Source organism: Pristis pectinata, chromosome 9 (assembly GCF_009764475.1).
Source record: "Pristis pectinata isolate sPriPec2 chromosome 9, sPriPec2.1.pri, whole genome shotgun sequence".
Lineage (NCBI taxonomy): Eukaryota > Metazoa > Chordata > Chondrichthyes > Rhinopristiformes > Pristidae > Pristis > Pristis pectinata.
In genome coordinates this window covers 87,422,454-87,442,084 of record NC_067413.1, presented here as the reverse complement: position 1 = coordinate 87,442,084, position 19,631 = coordinate 87,422,454, and the positions used below count along the sequence as shown (strand labels likewise).

General features: G+C 41.4%; 1 protein-coding gene across 1 annotated transcript in view; it reads left to right on the top strand.

Moving 5' to 3' along the window:
* LOC127574061 (lethal(3)malignant brain tumor-like protein 4) overlaps nucleotides 1–19,631 on the top strand; it is a 238,484-nt gene that overhangs the window by 121,754 nt on the left and 97,099 nt on the right. Inside the window, exons 16-17 of the mRNA XM_052022685.1 lie at nucleotides 2,499–2,613; nucleotides 4,626–4,728. Coding sequence (XP_051878645.1) covers nucleotides 2,499–2,613; nucleotides 4,626–4,728 — 218 coding nt within the window. The remainder of the gene's footprint in view (nucleotides 1–2,498; nucleotides 2,614–4,625; nucleotides 4,729–19,631) is intronic.

Genomic DNA, 19,631 nt, shown 5'->3' with positions numbered 1-19,631 from the left:
GTCAACTTCTCAGGAGATTGGTAAAGCAGATTTTCCATTGTCAATAGCTGTTTTGGTCATTTATTGTACAGGTAATCCTCAAATTTACTTCTTGATTAATTTCAAGGTGTTGTGTCTGGGCAAATCAAAATGTGTGCCCCCTTGCTTGCATTTCATCTTCTATAAGGTACATTCCATGTTTATTGCGTCACCCGGGTGAAAGTGTTGTCTGATGGAATAAACAGAAAAGGGAGCAAACAATCCGAACAAAGTAATTTAGAGCAGAAAGTTTGAGGAAATCACAACACCCATTGTCTATGCTCATGATGATTTAATTGACTGGGCATCAGCTGTTAAACAGATGTCTGTGATGCTCCTACTGGACACATCTGCTAACACGTTTTCAAAAACATATGCATTCACAGACTTAGATTAAATAGGAATTGCAGCTTTTATATCTGGGCTTCTTTATTTGTGGAATTCTTTATTAATGCTTATATCTATTATTAAATAGGTCAATTAATTTGCCAAATTTAACAAACTAATGTTACAATTATTTGGCCTGAAACTACTTTTGCCTTAGATTGCATGGATATTGTGTAGGGTAACATAAAACCAGTGATTAAAATGTTACAAACTAAAGCCAGCAGTTGGGTTTCATAGATGAAATAAAGAATAAAGCAATAGAATAAGTCTGACTTTTCAAAACATGTTTTCCTCCTTAAACCACTACTAATAGAGCACAACTGATTATTCAGACTGCAGTTGAAGTGTGTTATATAATTGCTCCATGTAAACATGGATTTCCAGTGTAAAGTGTGGCTTACAGTAGAATTGGTGTTCGTCAGTTCTGCCTTCTCACCCTTATATTGATTTATTCCTGGCTATTTTTCTTAAAGAATGCAAGCCAAACAGAAAGAATCAGCAGAGGAAAATAAAATTGGGGCCATAAGGCTTTCAAAGGCTCTGATGGTTTCACACTTAGGTGGAATTGGCAGAAGCCCTGGAAAATGATGGTTGCTTAGGATGATCACAATTTCCATGTATTTGTTACTTGCCCTCAAGCCATGTGTCAGCGGAAAGCAGTAACAGACACAGAATCCTGAGAGTTGCTGCCCAAGTGCCTGAGGCAGGAATCAATGAATTGATGGTGTGTGGTACACATCAATGAGGTCAATATGTCGGGCAGTCTTTCACGTGCATCTCCTGCGGCATTATTCCTCACGTCTGGTGCTCCCATTGTGGCCTACTCTGCACTGGTGAAACTGGATGCAGACTGGGCCACTGCTTCACTGGAGCACCTGTGCTCTGTCTATTGTGGCCATCTCGATGTTGCCAGCCATTTTAATTCTCCTCCCCATTCACACACTGACATGTCTGTCCTCGGCCTCCTCCACTGCCAGGGTGAGGCTAAATGCAAACTAAAGGAACAGCACCTCATATTCCGCCTGGGTAGACTAACTTCCGGTAACGGCTTCCCCTCTGTTCCTTTTCTCTCTCCTTCTGATCTACCTGGCCTCCACCACCATCTCTCTCCCCTCATCCACCCTCTCCGTCTGCCCGTCACCCACACACTCCTCCCACTGGTTCCCCTCCCCCACTACTCCCAGCTACCCTCCCCACCTCTCTCCCTTTGTTCCATGATCCACCCATCTTCAACCCCTTGTCACTTCCACCTATCAGCTCCCAGGTCTGACCGCTATTCCCATTGTCCCCTCCCTGACCTGCCTATCACATCTTACTCCCCCCCCCCACCTCCCCCAGTGACAGGGAATGAGGAACTTGAATTTTTTTTCAATGATTAACCCTTTTGCTCAGGGAAGTGATGTGGACAAGGCAGGATGGGGGTTCTGGTTAAGCCCACAATGGTGGACATGTGGTGCCAATGAACCACCCTTATTACTTTGATAGTTTACCCATTAATTACATGTCCTGTCATTAACTGCTATGTCTGTGTTGCAATATATAAGAAATGCATCACGCCATGATGTTTTTCAGCCCCAATAAATAAAATAGCCATTCTTTTTAACAGCTCACTTATTAATTGAATGGTCAGGAACTTAAAAACTTTTAAGCTTCCACTGTAAGTTATGAAAAGCATAATGTGGAGTATAGGTCCTCCCCAGGTTACGAACATCCAACTTAAGGACATCCCATACATATGAACAAGCATTTGGGAGACTGGCAGGGTGGGTAGGGATGGGTTTGCTGGCTGCTGGGTGGGAATGGGGCATTCCTGCGTGCCTTCTCTCCCCAACCCCCGCCGTCCTCCCCTCGAGCCTCAACAGTCGAGGGCTGGGGCGAGCTGAGCAGACTCTCTCGCTCACTCACTGAGTCAGTGAGGCCGGCTGGCAGCTGCTCTTCCCGCACCTGTTCGTTCTCCCGTCTTAGCTGTTTCTGTGATACTCTCCCACACATTTCCGATTTACGAACAGTTCGGAACAATTCTCAGGAATGGAACCGTGTCATAACCTGGGGACTGTCTGTAAAAGAAAATAATGTATTTATTTATGTTTCAGATTCATTTTGATGGATGGAGTCATAATTATGATTACTGGCTTGATGCAGATCATCCCGATATCCATCCTGCTGGATGGTGTGCCAAAACAAATCACCCACTGCAGCCACCACTTAGTAAGAGAAATTTTAAAATATCTTTGGATTACATTTCCCTTCATATTTAAAATACCACTTGTTTTGCATTATACAAATGATATACAGTTTCCTGTCTATATAGGTAAATAAATTTTAACATCTCAGTTTGATGTCTCATCAAATGGTGTAACATCACCACGTGACATTGTATGAATCAGTCATAGGCTTACCATGTCTGCCAATTGCACTTTACTCTTGTGCTTTATGTACAAGTCACCTCCCTTGAGCTCCTGGGGTATAGACTGTAGAGGTTTGCAGCAAAATATTTTCCCACAAGTCCTTTGATGGAAATTGGTTGTTTGACATCTTGGTTTTGCAAAAATGAGAACTTAAGCAGAACAAGTACATCTCTTTCCTTCGTGCATCAGAGTTAAAAGCCAGAGATGCACCACAATATCTGCTTTCACCAGAAATAGGTTTTTGGTTGTCAGTAATCAGCAAGAGAATAGTCTCCATTAAATCCTTGCTGGAGATTCTACCAAATATCTTTTATTCCTTTGGCAATGCTGCCCTGTATTATTTGGAAACCTGTTGATGTCAACTTAGTAGATGCTTCCTCAAGGAATGTACTCAATTGTTCAAAGCCTTCACATGGAACTCACTGATATGCTTGATTTTTTTCATGATCCAGCATGGTGTTTGTAGATGCTCCTGCAGCTTCCACTTTCTCCGGACTGCCCTGCAGTGAGTTGAATTCCTCTGAAATGTTTGTGCAGGAATATCCCAGCTCTTTGCCACGTATTCTGGGAAGGACATGCTAAATTTCCATTTGTGCCTGATGCTATTCCAGCATCACTTGCTTCAAAGATTATCTAAAGGATTGAAACTAGTAAACCGGAAAGCTATCTATTGTTGACCAAAAGTAAAGGAGCTACGTGATTTAAAGATTTCTACTGAAGTTACAAATAAAGTGTTGGATTGAGGACCTAGGATTTTCCAGGCCTATACCTTAAAATATTAGTAAGGGTGCATTAGTGTACACAAAAGCATAAGCTTTTGTATTTTTCTTTGTTTGATTTTAGGTAATGATTCTGCTTTTCCTCTAAACTATTTTTTCTCCTTATCCCATGACCATTCTAGTTTACCTTGTAATGTTATCTCCTTTGTCATTTAATCTTTCTTGCTCTAAAATTAAACCACTTTTGTTTTCTACTTCCTCCTTAACCTGCATCTTAAAATTTGTTTGTGTAACTTTTCCCTGTTCTGATGAAAGGTGATTGACATGAAAGATTACCACTGTTTCCGTGTCTGACCTGACATTTCCATCTTTTTCTGTCTTTATTTCAGATTTCCAGTATCTGCCATTTTTTTTTCTTTTTAATAACAAACTACCAAAAACCAATTATTTTTCTAACACATTCAAAAGTAACTTTAAATTTCTTTTTTATATTTCATTATGACATAGATGGAATCCATTTGGCTCATTGAATCTGTGCTGGCTCACAGAGCAAACGCATAGCCCCATTTATTTCTGGGTAGCCTATTCTCTCTCTCATTCCCACTGACTCCACCCCCCACCCCCCCCCCCCCTTCCCCACCCTCCTGTCTTATTCTTGTACCACCCACCTACACCAGGGATAATTTACACTCGCAAGCTAACCACCCAACCAGCATATCTTCGAATATGGGAGGAAACCAGAGCACCCAGAGGAAAAACACAATGTCACAGGGAGAATGTGCAAACTCCACACAGTACCAGAGGCATGATCAAACCCAAGTCACTGGAGCGGTGCAGTTGCACCATTCTGCCACCCATTACATCGGGTACATTTCAGTTTGTAAACTTGAAATTCTGATGTTGCAGATGGTCAGCTCTTCCCATTTTATGGTGCATTCAGGAAATTAAAATTATTGCAATACCTGATGTTAACTGAAGTTGTCATCAGTTAACAATATTGAGCTCGTGATCCAACAATCATAAACTACTTATGGTTTCAGGATATTATCTTGTTACAAAAGTTAGAAATTTGGCATAATGTTTTCCATTTCAGATTCACAAGGCTTTGTTGCAGCTCCAGCTCCGGGAGGATGTCCAACACCTGGATGTATAGGTGTTGGACACATCAAAGGTGCCCGATACACAGGTCATCACAGGTGAGTGATAAATGTCTGTGGCTTTTTCAGGCAAGAAGAAGCATTTTGGATGTTTCTTGGTGTCATCAAAATAGTGGACAAGGTAGCATGTGCTTCCAATAGTCAAGGTCATCATTGTGATAGCTGCAGACTATATAAAACTGTTTGCTATGTCTTATCTTCAAGACCCAGTTTCTAAATCTTTGTAAATCGAATTGATGAACTGGAATAGCCCCCCAATTTGCATATTCAAGCATAAGTTTTGTGTATGTTCAACTGTTCACAGGCCCGGCTGCAAATTGCCTCAGTGGGAATGGGATACTTCTCTCCAAATCTTATTTTATTCCATCTCTGACAAATCATTGCTTCTTTTTGAACTGTGAGAGTTGCCATTGGAATCATGCTGTGGGCTAAGATAAGGTGTGAAAGGAGTAGGGGTGGTCTGAACCAGACAATGTGTGGTGCTGGGATCTTGAGTTCTTGGGAAGAGTAGATAGCAGTAGCTGGGGGGATGGCAAGAGCAGGAGGTGGTAGAGTGCTTGAATGGGGCCTACAGACAGTGGAAGGATAGGGCGTTGTCTGGAACTGCTAGGAGTGATGTTCTGGTGGCATGGAAGCTCCCAGTAGTGCTCTCCTTCTGGTTGCAGAAGCAGTTTACTTGCAGAAAGGAAATAATGTATGGAGGAGGGGAAGCAAGCCAGGCCACAGGATGGGATGGAAATTGGTTTCTAGGAATGTGTAGGATGAAATGACCGGTTAGAAGCAGGGAGCAAAGTACTAGTCATAACAGACATCAGATGCCAAACCCTTAGCAATGAAGAAAGTACAGTCAGTCTTGGAATGCAAAAGAAATTTTGAGGAGTCTAAACTATCATTGTGCATATGAGGCAAATGGACCAATCAAATAAGATTAGGAATGGTAAATGTTAGTGTTCAGATGAATCTGGACGTGTTTCAAATGGATGGAAAGCACGTGAAAGTAAAACTGGCAAGGAAATGGTGGACTTGCATTCAATTTTAATATTTAATGGAAAATATCAGAATGTGCTTATCACACAACAATGCACATTGAATTGTTTTCAAGCCTATTGAACTATGGTGGCTGAATATTAATTTTACAGAAAATATTTGACAGTGTGACAGAGAAAATATTAGTAGAAATGCATATGAATCACAGGAAGCCACCTTTTTCAAAATATAATTAATATTGATGCTTGAATGGATTGCAACAATCATTGCGATGATCAGTGCCACTATTCCAACATTACTGTTGCCCTGCATGGTGCTGCAAGTATTAGTGCACTTGCTGTGATGGTGCTGATTCAAGTTTATACTTACACTTGCACAGATTGCCCAGGTCATTTGTCTCTGAAAACTTTGCATGATAGTGAGGGGGATCAGAAGACAAGGGCAAGGTATTTGGCTGCTTGTTGCCACCTCGCTGAAAATCAAGTTGTCTCTTAATATATGCTTAATATATAATGTAATGCTCAAGTGGTGCAATATTTCAACTGGTTTTCAAATTTAGAGGTGCAACGATGGGTTACTGTGACTTCCTGAAACACAACAGTGAAAACAAGTGAGTAAGTTGCGTGTTTTAGGCCAATTTGACACCTACTACCAATGAATAACCAAGCTGGAAACTAATCCAAAAAAATAATAAATTTAATGAGCCAAAGGACAGAAATGTCTCTGTTTATCATTTTCTCATACAGCTATATACTGCAGAGGCACTGACAGTCATCAGTTGAAAAGAAAGTATGACAGATGCTGACAAGATGTGTGGTGGAATATCTTTTGTTCTCATGTTTTGTATAGTCTCTTGCAACAAGAACATAGAACAGTACAGAACAGAACAGGCCCTTCGGCCCACAATGTTGTGCGGACATAGCTAATCCCTCCAACCTACAGAATGCCCATATCCCTCTATTTTCCTCTCATTCTTGTGCCCATCCAAGCCCCTCTTAAAAGCCTCCGGTGAATTTGCCTCCATCACCTTATCAGGCAACGCATTCCAGGCATCCACCACTCTCTCAGTAAGAAACGTACCCCTCACGTCTGTTCTGAACCTACCTCCTCTCACCTTAAATGCATGCCCTCTGGTGTTAGATCGCTCCATAATTGCTTGTCCACCCTATCTATGCCCCTCAGATCACTTATTATATCACACCTTTCTCAGTGGATGCAGTGCACTTGGCAAAGGTGACTACCAGGTAAAGCATTAAGTGGAATATGAGGGTGACTGGCAATGGTGGATGCAAAGGAAGAGTGGAGGTACAAGATGGGTGGATGTATGTCCTTTTTAGAAAGGAAGGGATTGCAAACTTTGGTGGTAGGCACTGGAATCAGGTCGAAGGGACAGCATAATCTGTAATTGAGACTGACCCAGATTATTCAAAGACAATCCGCATGGATTTCTTAATCCCAAAGCTGGGCCTGACTAACAATGGAATTTTTTAAAGAGGGCCAATGAGGGTAATGTGTTTGGATTTTAACAAAGCTTCAGACAGGGTCCCACATGACAGGTTGAACAAAAAAGTCAAAGGGAGAGTGGAATCAAAGGGAAAATTGATTCAATGGAGGGAAATGAAGGATCTGACAAGTAGAGTTCCACAGCGTTCTGTACTCTGCCCCTTGCTTTTTGGGGTATTTATTAATGACTTAGACTTAAATGTAGTGGGCATGATAATGAAGTCTGAAAATGATACAAATAAATGGGTGTGTGGTTAATAGTGAGGAAGAAATCTTTAGATTGCGGGAGAATTTCAATGGTCTGGTCATTTGGGGGAATAAGTTGCAAATGAAATTCAATTCAGAGGAGTGTGCACTTAAGCATTTGGGGAGGTACAACAAGCAAGGAAGTATACAACAGATGGGAAGATATTGAGAGGTGTGAAGAACAGAGGGACCTTAGAGTGTGTGTCCACTGATCCTTAAAGTTAACAGGTGAAATGTTTAAAACAATGGAGACACAAGAGACCGCAGACGCTGGAATCTGAAGCAAAAAAAAGCAAAATGCTAGCGGAAATCAGCAGGTCAAGCAGCATCTGTGGAGACAAAAGAATGAATGCAGGGTCTTGACCAAAAACATCATCCATCCCTTTGCCTCCAGAGATGCTGCTTGACCTGCTGAGTTCTTCCAGCAGTTCGTTTTTTGTTTAAAACAATGTCTAGTTTGCTTCTCTTCAGTAGGCCATGCACAGAATATTAAATCAGTGAGGTTATGCTAGAACAATTTGGAGTGCTACTTGAAGCATACCCTGACTTTTGCTATGCAATTACTCTGGAGAGGGTGCAGAGGAGATTTACAAGTATGTTGCCTAATTTGGAAACTTAGAACTAAGAAGAAGTTGGATGGACTGGGGTCATTTTCTTTGGCATAGGGGAGGGGATACATAATTAAGATGTGTAAAAGTATTAGCAACCTATAAAAAGCAAATAGAAAAGACCCATTTCCTTGAGCAGAAGGGTCAAAAACTCGGCAGCACAGATCAAAGATATAGAGAGATGAGGAAAATTATTTTCCCACAGTGTGGTACAGGGCCAGAACTCATTGCTTGAAAGAGTAATCAAGACAAAAATCCTCACTGGATATGTGCTTGAAGAGATGTGAGCTGTGGGCTAGAGACTGGGATTTGGCAGATTTCTCGTTTTTGACCATCAAGGGCACAATGAGCCAAATCTTCTACGATTCTGTGTGCGGACTGATGTGAGAGGCCAGGCTTGAGAGGACAAAGAGAGAGAGGGTGGACTGATGCGTACAATGGAACTTAGATGAATGTTCAATTTTATTCACCTCTCCTGATCCGGTTAGACCATTAATCCAGTCTCTGACTGAATCTGCTACGTTCACAAGTCTCAGCAGTACATCAAACAAGTAATCAGTAAATCATCCTGATTCCGCACTGTTTTTCCTCTTTTTTTTTCCAAGTTCCATCAAATTCAATTTTTTGATTAGCTATTTAAATACTGAGTTGAGATTATGTCATGTGATTCCTGATCAAACTGCTGTGCAATCAACACCATACATGGAAGTGAAATGATATTGAGGTGGCAGTATTAAAAAGCATCAGAAGCATGCTGAAGTTACTTCTGGTGTTCTTGCAGCATATCAGAACCATACCACTGCTCCCAATGTCTCTTCATGTTAATATTGAAGCATGCCTTAATTTCTTATCTGTCATTTAGTAATCATTTAATTGTATTTCATTGTGTGTCAATCTGATTTATAATGAGTTTTTAGTGGAGGCTCACTGGTTTTGTTATTGAATCTAGATGTCGACAAATTAAAAACGGCTTTGGGTGATTCATTAACAGCCATCTTAAATATTCATGGTGAATTCTGTCTGATGAAGAGTCTGGATAATTCTATGCAATTTAATTTGACATGCTGCACTTATGAAACATATTATGCCTAACAGAAAATTTATTTTTATCAGTATTTATACAGTTTGTTGGTCTTACCTTTGACCTTAATCTGTGGAGAGAGAATCCACTGGGAGAGCATTAGAAATTCTGCATCATACGGATTGCCCATGAGAATTTGTTTTATTGAGTAACTTAATTTCATGTTAGTGTCCCACGAAGAGGGGCACTAAAGCTTTTAGATTGTATAATTTCTCATTAACATGGTAGATTTTGCTTGTGTTTGTTTTACGTTTACACAGCTGGTTTGTAGTTGTGTTACTAGTTTAATAACTCATTATTATAGACTAACACAGTATGGAAACAGACCCTTCAGCCCACTGAGTCCATGCCAACCATCAAGCACCCATTCGCACCAATGATATACAAATCTTCTCCCTATATTGCCCTCAATTCTCCACAGATTCCACCACCCATCTGCATATTACGGACGATTTACAGTGTCCATTTGACCTACCAACCCACATGTCTTTGGGATGTTGGAGGAAAACAGAGCACCCAGAAGAAACCCTTGCAGTCACAATGAAAATGCGCAAACCCACTCAAACTGCATCATTAAACCTGCTCTACTAGCCGCAACATTATGCTGTCCAACAGTATAGACATAAATGAAAAGATTTAGGAATTCAGCATTTAAAGTCCTGTTGGATAATGAAATCACTCAACCTTATTTGGCAGATTTCATCGTAAAGTATTGATGGTGTGTGCAGAATAATCCTCCATAACTGTCCAAAAGGCTCAAAGGAGTTGGTATTGAAAACCAATTGGCACAAAGAATTCCCTGGATAGAGTCATAGAACTAAAGAGCATGGAAACAGGCCTTTTGGCCCAACTCGTCTATGCCAACTAAGTTGCCAAACTGAGTTTGTCCCATTTGCCTGCGTTTGGCCCATATCCCTCTAAACTTTTCCATCCATGTAACTGTCGAAATGCCTTCTAAATATTGTAATTATACCCACCTCTACAACTTCCTCTGGCTGCTTGCTCCATATACTCACCACCCTTTGTGTGGAAAAAATTGCCCCTCAGGTCCTTTTTAAATTTCCCCTCCCATCACTTTGAACCTATGCCCTCTAGCTTTGGACTCCTGTACCCTTGGGAAAAGTCTTCGGCTATTATCTATGCCCCTCATGATTTTATAAACTTCTGTAAGGTCACCCCTCAACCTTCTATGTTGTGGGGCAAAAAGTCCTAGCCTATCCAGCCTCTCCTTATAATCCAAGCCCTTCAATCCTGGTAATATCTTTGTAAATCTATTTTGCACCCTCTCCAGTTTAATGACATCTTTCTTATAGCAGGGCAATCAGAACTGTATGCAGTACTCTGAATGTGACCTTACCAAAGTCTTGTACATCCCAACTCCTGTACTCAATATTCTGACCAATGAAGGCAGGCATGCCAAACACCTTCTTCATCACCCTGTCTATCTGTGTTGCCACTTTTAAGGAACTATGTACCTACACATCTATGTCTTTCTGTTCTACAGCATTCTACAGGGCCTTACTGTTTACTGTGTAAGTCCTGCCCTGGTATGTCTTACCAAAATGCAACACCTCACATTTATTTGAATTAAACTCCATCTGCTATTCCTCAGCCCACTGGCCCAGTTGATCAAGATCCCATTGGATCCTGTTCTTACTGTATTTAATCAGAACGGCATTTATTTCCCATCCCTCATTGCCCTTGAGAAAGCGATGGTGAGCCATCATCTTGAAATGCTGCAGTCCTCCTGGCAAAGATGCTCGCTCAGTGCTATTGGATGGGAGTTGCCAGGATTTAGACCCAGCAATGATGAAAGAACAGTGATACCCTTCCTTCCGAATGTTGTACGATTTTGAGGGGAATCCACATGAAGTGGTGTTCTCATGTACCTGAAGCCCCTGTTTGTCTTGGCAGGAGAGGTTACAGTTTTGTAAAGTTCTATCAGAGTAGCCCATGCAATTAATGGCTGTGCATTTTGTAAAGGATATGCACTATGTGATGGCAGTGGAGGAAATAAATGTTTAGCATAGTGGATGGGGTACCAGTTGAGTGAACTGCTTGGTTTTGGCAGGTATTGAATGGTTTAAGTGCTGTGAGCTGCATTCATCCAGGCAAGTGGAGTATTTCATTGTAATCCTGATTTGTACCTTGTAGATGGTGGAAAGGCTTTAGGGTGTTAAAAGGCAAGTCACTCATTGCAGGATATTTTGTATTCATCATATTTATGTGGCTGGTACAATGGGGTTTCTAGTTAGTGGTGACTCACAGGATATTATTGGTGGGGGACCCAGCAGTAGTAATACAGTTGACCGCCAAGGGTAGATGGTTAGACTCTCTTGTTGGAGATAGTCATTGCATGGCAGTTTTGTAGCATGAATGTTATGTGGCTGAATATTGTACCGGTCTTACTGAATGCAGGGGTAGAAGATCTTACACTTCTAATGAGACAAGGGGGCAATTGGGCTCATCGAGTTCATGCCGGCTCTGAGGAGAGCAGTCCCATTGCCCCCCCCCCCCTTATTCCATATGTCCCTGCAATCTATTGTCTCTTGAATATGCCAACAGCCTACCTTTGGTTCCTTTGTTGCCAGTAACCAACATTAAGGAGTAATCTACAGTAGGCAATTAACCTACCAGCTCTTTGGAATGTGGAAGGAAATAAGAGCATTTGGAGGAGACCTACAGAATCACAGAGAGAACATTTAAACTCCACACAGATTCTCTCAGGGAGGTGTGAATCCGTGCAATTCTTTACCTCAGAAAGCAGTTGATATTTTTGTAAGGGCTATAGGGATCAAGGGATATGGGGAAAAAGTGGGAACAGGGTATTTAGATGATCTACCATGAGCATGTTGAATGGTGGAAGAGGCCCAAAGGGCCAAGTAGCCTCCTCCTGCTCCTATTTCTCTCTGGTTCTAACTGAGTCATCTTGGAGAAACTCTTACTGGCCATTGGTGAACAGATATTAGAAAGTAAGTGTTATGGGCAGTTTATCAGGTGGAAACTTCCATTATCTTGCTGCTGATTGAGAACAGCCTAAATAGGTAATAAGTAGCTAGATTAGATTTGACCTGCCTTTTGTGTATGAAAGATATCTGGGCAATTTTGCACAATGTTAGGTAGATGCCAGTGTTATAACTATATTGGAAAAGCTCACCTAGGGCTATGACTGCTTCTGAAGAACGGGTAATAAGTACTACAACCTGGATGTTTTCTGCTGCCATAGCCTTTGCTATGTTCTGTGATCTCAGCCAGTTCTTCATATGACACGGAGTGAGCTCACTTGGCTGAAGGCTGACTTTCGTCATGATATCAGGATGAAACTGAGACAGATCATCCATTTAGTACTTCTGGCTGAACATGGTTGGTAATGTATCAGCCTTGTCTTTAGCATTCACATACTGGACCCCATGATTGCTATAGAGCCCTATAATTTTGCAGCTTGACAATGCTGTGAAAAAGCCTTTACACGATAGCTTTACGTCCTTGGATTGATGTTCTATTTTGATTCCCCAGGAATCATCTTTCCTGGAATCTGAGCCTTTTAAAAATAATAGTATTTGTCACATGTGCTTGGCTATAGTTGCAGCACATTCTGGGACTGCTGAATTTTTAGTTTTGGAATTTCTCATATTTGAAGAATTCCAAGTAGAATATCGTGGAGATAAACTTCAGATACTTCTACAATAACCTTTCAAGTGGACCTGTTACATTTTCCTTCTGGAACAATTATCCAGATTATTCAGTGAATTATACAGGCAGGCCCCAGGTTATTTCAGGGGCCCATTCCTGAGAAGAGTCTGTAGCCAATTTCTCCAACCCGGCGGCCTGAACTTCAAATTCTCAAACTAATCGCTCCCCCTCTGTCCCTTTAACCCCTGTTTTTCTTTTTTCTCTCCTCCTGATCCACTGGCCCCCATCACCCTATGTCTTTCCCCTCCCCCACCCTCTCCATCTGACCGTCACCCACACCCTCCTCCCACTGGTTCCCCTCCCCACCTCTCTCTCTCTCCATTCCATGCCCCACCATCCTCTCCTATCAATCATCATCAGCCTTTTGTCAATTCCACCTAGCATCTCCCAGCTTCTGACATCATTCCCGCCCTCATCTGCCTATCATCCTTCTCGCCTGGATCCATCTATCACCTGCCAGCTCTTGCTCCACCCCTTCCCTCCACTTACTGGCTATCTCCCCTCTTTCTTTCCAGTCCAGGTAAAGGGTCTTGACGCGAAATGTCAACTGTTCATTTCCCTCCATAGATGCTGCCTGACCCACTGAGTTCCTCCAGCGCTTTTTGTATTGCTCCAGCTTTCAGCATCTGCATTCTCTTGTGCTCTTCGTAAGTCTGAAATATCCATCTTCTATGGTGACCCATATAGTATCGTTCTACATACACTTGCTATAATTCTTTCATTTCATTGGATAATCACCCTAACACTAATTAAACTAATGGAATATATACTGTATCTAATCTTTAATGAATACCATGAAACTTTATTAATATTATTAATAGCTTGAAAAATGTTTTAAACTTATAAGGGCAAATTTGCATAAAGTCAGATTTCCCTAAGTCAGGTCATTTGTATCCCAGGTAGTCTTTGCAATACTTTTCAACAAGCAATTTTCTTTAGAGCAGTTTGTAATCAGTGCTCTCTCACAAACATCATCACTAGAAGAGTTTTCCCTCTTTCTGTTTCAGAAATAAACTCCCCTCTTGGGTGCTTTTCATCCAGTGACTCAACACTAAACAGATAAAAAGTAAATTAAACTCAAACTCCAAATTTGAACTCCAATATCATTTTGGTATGTGAAATATTGTTTGCGTTACTGTTACTTAGCAGCAGTTAATAATTCAGGAAAATTAAATCTTTTTTTTACTACATATGTGCTAAACTGTCAGAATGATTGACTACTTGTTATAGAACTTGCCACATTTTCATCATCTTGACTTCTGTTTGTCGGGATTTAATTGGCATTCCCCAACTCCTCATGTACCCCCATTTGCTGCCAAGTTGTACTAAGTTGTTTTGGTTGATACTCTGAAGTTAGTTCATTAAACCAAGACAAAAGCCAGTGAAAAGGAGAAATAAGAACCTCTGATGTAACACAACAAATTGGAGCGATTCTTCACACTGGCTTGGCAGTAGAAGGCAGAGGGTGACGGTAGAGGGTTGTTTTTGTGATTGCTGCCTGTGACTAGTGGTCTTCCACAGGAATCGGTTCTGGGACCATTGCTGTTTGTAATATACTGTATGTGAATGACTTGGGTGTGGATGTGGGAGGCATGATCAGTAAGTTCACACATGACACTAAGATTGGTGGAGTTGTTGACCGTGTGAAAGGTAGTCTTGGGCTACAGGGTGATATCAACGTGATGTTGAAATAGGTTGAGAAATGACGGATAGAATTTAATCCTGATAAATGTGAGATGATGCATTCTTAGCGTTCTAATGAGGCCAGGGCATGCATCATGAATTGTAAGGCATATTGAGGAACAGACAGACCTTGGTCTACGAGTCCAAAGTTCCTTGAAGATGGCAGTGCAGGTAGATGACATGGTTAGGAAGGCATATGGGATGCTGGCCTTTATTAGTCAAGCAATGAATAAAAGATCAGGGAGGTTGTTCTCCTACCTGATTAAACATTGCTCAGACCTCAGCTAGAGTACTGCATGCAATTCTCGTCATCACCATAGGAAAGAAGTGATGGTGCTGCTGGAGAGGGTGCAGAGCAGATTCACCAGGATGTTGCCTGGGATGGAGTATTTCAGTTCTGAGGAGAGGCTGAAGATGCTAGGTCTGTTTGTCCTGGAATGGAGAAGGTTAAGACGGGCTGAGGTGTATAAAATTATGAAGCATATAGATAGGATAGGCTGCAGAAACCTTTTTCCCTTCTCAGAGATTTGGGATGAGAGGTAAGACATTTAGAGGGGATTTGAGGGGGATCTTTTTCACCCAGAGAATAGTGAGGACCTGGAATGCACTGCCAGAGAGAGTGGTGGAAGCAGAGTCGCTAACAGCATTTAAGAGGTGTCTAGGTGAGCAGTTAAATTGCCGAGGCATTGAGGGCTAAAGGCCGAGTGCTAAAAGATGAGATTGATGCAGATGGGTGCCCACTAGTCAGTATGAACATGCAAGGAGTGATAAATTGGTTTATTATTGTCACATGTACTGAGGTACAGTGGAAAAACTTGTTTTGCATACCGTCCATACAGATCATTTCAGCGCAACAGTGCATTGAGGTTGTACAAGGGAAAACAATAACAGAATGAGGAGTAAAGTGTTATGGTTAGAGAGAATATGCAATGCAGGTAGAAAATAAGGTGCAAGACCATAATGAGGCAGATTGTGAGGTCAAGAATCCATGTTATCGTACTAGGGGACCATTCAATAGTCTTATAACTGTGGGATAGAAGCTGTCCTTGAGTCTGGTGGTATGTGCTTTCAGGTTTTTGTATCTTCTGCCTGTTGGGGAGGAAGGGAGAAGAGAGAATGTCTGGGGTGGGAGGGGTCTTATATTATGTTCGCTGCTTTACTGAGGAAGCGAGAAGTGTAGACCGAGTCGATGGAGGAGAGGCTGGTTTCCGTGATGTGCTGAGCAGTGTCCTCAACTCTCTGTGGTTTCTTGCCATCCCAGGCAGAGCAGTTGCCATACAAAGCCGTGATGCATCCAGATAGGATGCTTTCTATGGTGCATCGATAAAAGTTGGTGAGTGTCAAAGGGGACATGCCAAATTTCTTTTGCCTCCTGAGGAAGTAGAGGCGCTAGTGAGCTTTCTTGGCTGTGGTGCCTATGTGGTTGGACCAGGACAGGCTATTGGTGATGTTCACTCCAAGGAACTTGAAGTTCTCAACCTTCTTGACCTCAGCACCATTGACGTAAAGAGGAGTCTGTGCACCGCCCCCCTTCCTGAAGTCACTGACCAGTTGTTTTGCTGACAATGAGGGAAAGGTTATTGTCATGACACTAGGCTCTTTATCTCCTTCCTGTACTCCAACATCGTTATTTGAGATTTGGCCCACAATGGTGGTGTCAAAGGCAAACTTGTAGATGGAGTTAGAGCATAATCTGGCCACGCAGTCATGAATGTATAGGGAGTAGAGTGGTGGGCTGAGGACACCACCTTGTGGGGCATCAGTGTTGAGAACAATCGTGGCTGAGGTTTTGCTGCCTATTCTTACTGATTGCGGTCTGTTGGTCAAGTAGTCAAGGATTGAGTTGCAAAGAGAGGTGTTGAGTCCCAGGTCTAGGAGTTTGGAAATGAGTTTGTCCTGAATTTTAGTATTGAAGGTGGAGCTGTAGTCAATAAATAACAGTCTAATGTAGGTGTCTTTACTGTCTAGATGCTGTAGAGATGAGTGTAGGGCCAGGGAGATAGAGTCCGCCGTAGACCTGTTTTGGCAGTAGGCAAATTGCAGTGGGTCAAGGTTGTCTGGGAGGCTGGAGTTAATGTGTGCCATGACCAGCCTCTCAATGTACTTCATGATGGTGGATGTCAGAGTCACCAAGCGTTAGTCATTAAGGCACGTTACCTTGTCTTTCTTAGGTACCAGGATGTTACTGATTTTCTTAAAGCAGGTGGGAACCTCAGACTGAAGCAGGGAGAGGTTAAGAATGCCTGCTAGCTGATCTGCACAGGATCTAAGGACATGGCCAGGGACACCATCCAGGCCAGATGCTTTCTGTGGGTTCATTCTCTGGAACAAACAAAATTTTCTCTTTGGTGACAGCTGCTTCACTTTATTGAGGAGCTAGTAATCCAGTTATGAGCCTTGTCTAGCCTTTACCAGCTTTCTCTTACCTCCAACTCGTACAACTTCTGCTTTACATATGCTTGCTTTAGGCAGTACTTCCTATGGAGATTGAGGTGAAATTGAATTTGGGTGGTAGTGCACAACAGGTAATCTTGAATTGGAAGCCTGTTTTACATTCTGCTTGATAACATTTTTCTTTTGCTTCAATGTCACTGAATGTGCTAAAGCTGCCTAGAGCTCTGGCTGAGTACAGTGTTCATTTTTCTTCATCAAAGCACAAGAGAAGTGTCCAAGCCTTGGTACTGGTTCAGACAAAAGCTATGTGATTGATTTCCAGTGTCAGAGGACTGTGTTATGAGGAAAAGCAATTCAACTTTGCAAGCAGCAAAATGAGAAGGGGAATTATACAAGTTTCCATCACTGTAAAGGATGAAAGAGTGAATCCATAGTCTTAAATCAGGTTGAATCATAGCTGAAAGAAATACTCAGTATTTGTATTTAATTTAGTGATTCGATACAAATTGATGAAGGGCAGATCAAAGACTAATATCAGGAAGCATTTCTCTTTGCAAAGTATGCTTAGTATTTTGAATAGTTTTCTATATAAGATGGCACAGTCAATAAAATCTTTGAATTGTGATATAGACAATTAGATGATGTATTAGAAATGTAGTATTCTATAGGATGATGAGCCGGATCAGCTAAATGACTTGCTGCACCTATAATTATCTTTGCGACTCATAGAAAAAGAAGTTTTGTGGTTGACTCTGAAGTCATGAACACTAATTGAGAGAAGCTTGATTGTTCCTTAATAGCCTTCTGAAAAAATAAGTTACGGAATCAGGATAGCTTTAAGCATTCCAACATAGCATTTTTTTTGTGGTTGAGCTGCAGGAAGTCATTAGTGATATCTTCAGGGAATGCACAAATTTGGCCAGCAGAACAGCTGGCTTGTTAAAAGCATTCATCATTTTCTAGTGTGGTAATAGAAGAGCTAATTAATTAGAATTACTGCAACTCTGCTATATTTTCACATGATACAAAATATCTCATGATCATAAAAATGTCCTGTCCTGAACATCATATCAGAGCCTATAATGCTTATTGTAGTTTTCTTCAGACCTTATAGATTCCCCTCTATAACAATTTAGTCTTTGAAAGAACTGATTATTGGATCTCTGGGGTGGAATGGATTAGGTCATTTTCTTGGGACTCTCTTTTCAGCTCAGTGAATGTGTCCAAGTAATTAATTCATAGAGAACAGCATATTGTATATTTGATCTTCAATCGTCAGTTATTTGGTCTTAGCTAGATTGGCATGAATACTACAAATCATTATTTACCAAAATCCCAGCTGAAATCTCCTTTAGTTCAGCACTCAGCTTACCTCTCAAGGTTGAAAAGCCTATTGACCACCTTGTAAGCTAATGTGATTAAAATAGGTATTTTGGGAGAGATATCCAAGGCACCTTGCACAACTACTCGTGGTCCCTGGTATTATCTGTTTGTCAATAAATGTATTACAGAATTTCTCCATGGCTTTTCTGTTTGTTACAGGACGTATGGATGGGGTTTGCATGGAGTTTGTTCTGTTATATGCTTAGTGCGCTTACCAGACATGTGCTGTTCACTGTGCCTGCATTATTGAGCATATCTGTGATGATTACTTTAAGCTTCCTTGCATGCGCTGAATAAGACTCAAACAAACATCTGTTTTTTGCTTCTCATTGAAATGAGTTGATCTTTGCAGGTTCTGAGATTGTGAGACCAGACACTTACTGTTAATGCTGCCATTTTAAACCAAATATTTTACTCAACTTAAAATGGAAGTTCTGAATTTCTGTCTTTTGTATTTGGTGTGGGGTCTTGATTACAAAAATACACAATTATTTTGAACTCTTACTAAAAATTGTGGAAACAGTAATCTGAGTCATACAGCACAGAAACACAAAAACTATGGCCCACTATGTCAGTGCTGTCCAAAAATTACCTATCTATAATAATCCCATTTCTCAGCACTTTATCCATAGCTTTTTATATCTTGGCTATTCAAGTGCTCATCTAGATACTTCTTCATCGCCTTCGTTGACCCTTTAGTATTGATTCCAAACACTCTGAGTGAAAGAATTCTTCCTTAGATCCTCTCTAAACCTCTTCCCTCTTACCCTAAGGTATGTCTTTTACTTTTTGATACCTCTGCTTTTGGGAAATGGTTGCTACTATCTACCTTGTCTCTGCCCCTAGTACCTTAATCAGATCTACCCTCAGCCTCTGATGCACTATAGAAAGCTTGGTACAGCAGCTACTCTGCCCGTGACCGTAAGAATCTGCAGAGAGTTGTGGACACAGCTCAGCACATCATGGAAACCAGCCTCCCCTCCATCAACTCTGTCTATATTTCTCGCTGCCTCGGTAAAGCAGCCAGCATAATCAAAGACCCCACACACCTCAGACATTCTCTCTTCTCCCCTCTCACGTTGGGCAGAAGAGACAAAGGCCTGAAGGCATGTACCACCAGGCTCAAGGACAGCTTCTATCCCACTGTTATAAGACTATTGAACAGTTCCCTAGTACAATAAGATGGACTCTTGACCTCACAATCTATCTCAAAATCTACATCTATCACAAACTGCACTGCACTTTCTCTGTAACTGAAACACTTTATTCTGCATTCTGCTGTTGTTTTACCTTGTACCACCTCAATGCACTGTGTGATGAATTGATCTGTATGAACGGTATGCAAGACAAGTTTTTCACTGTAC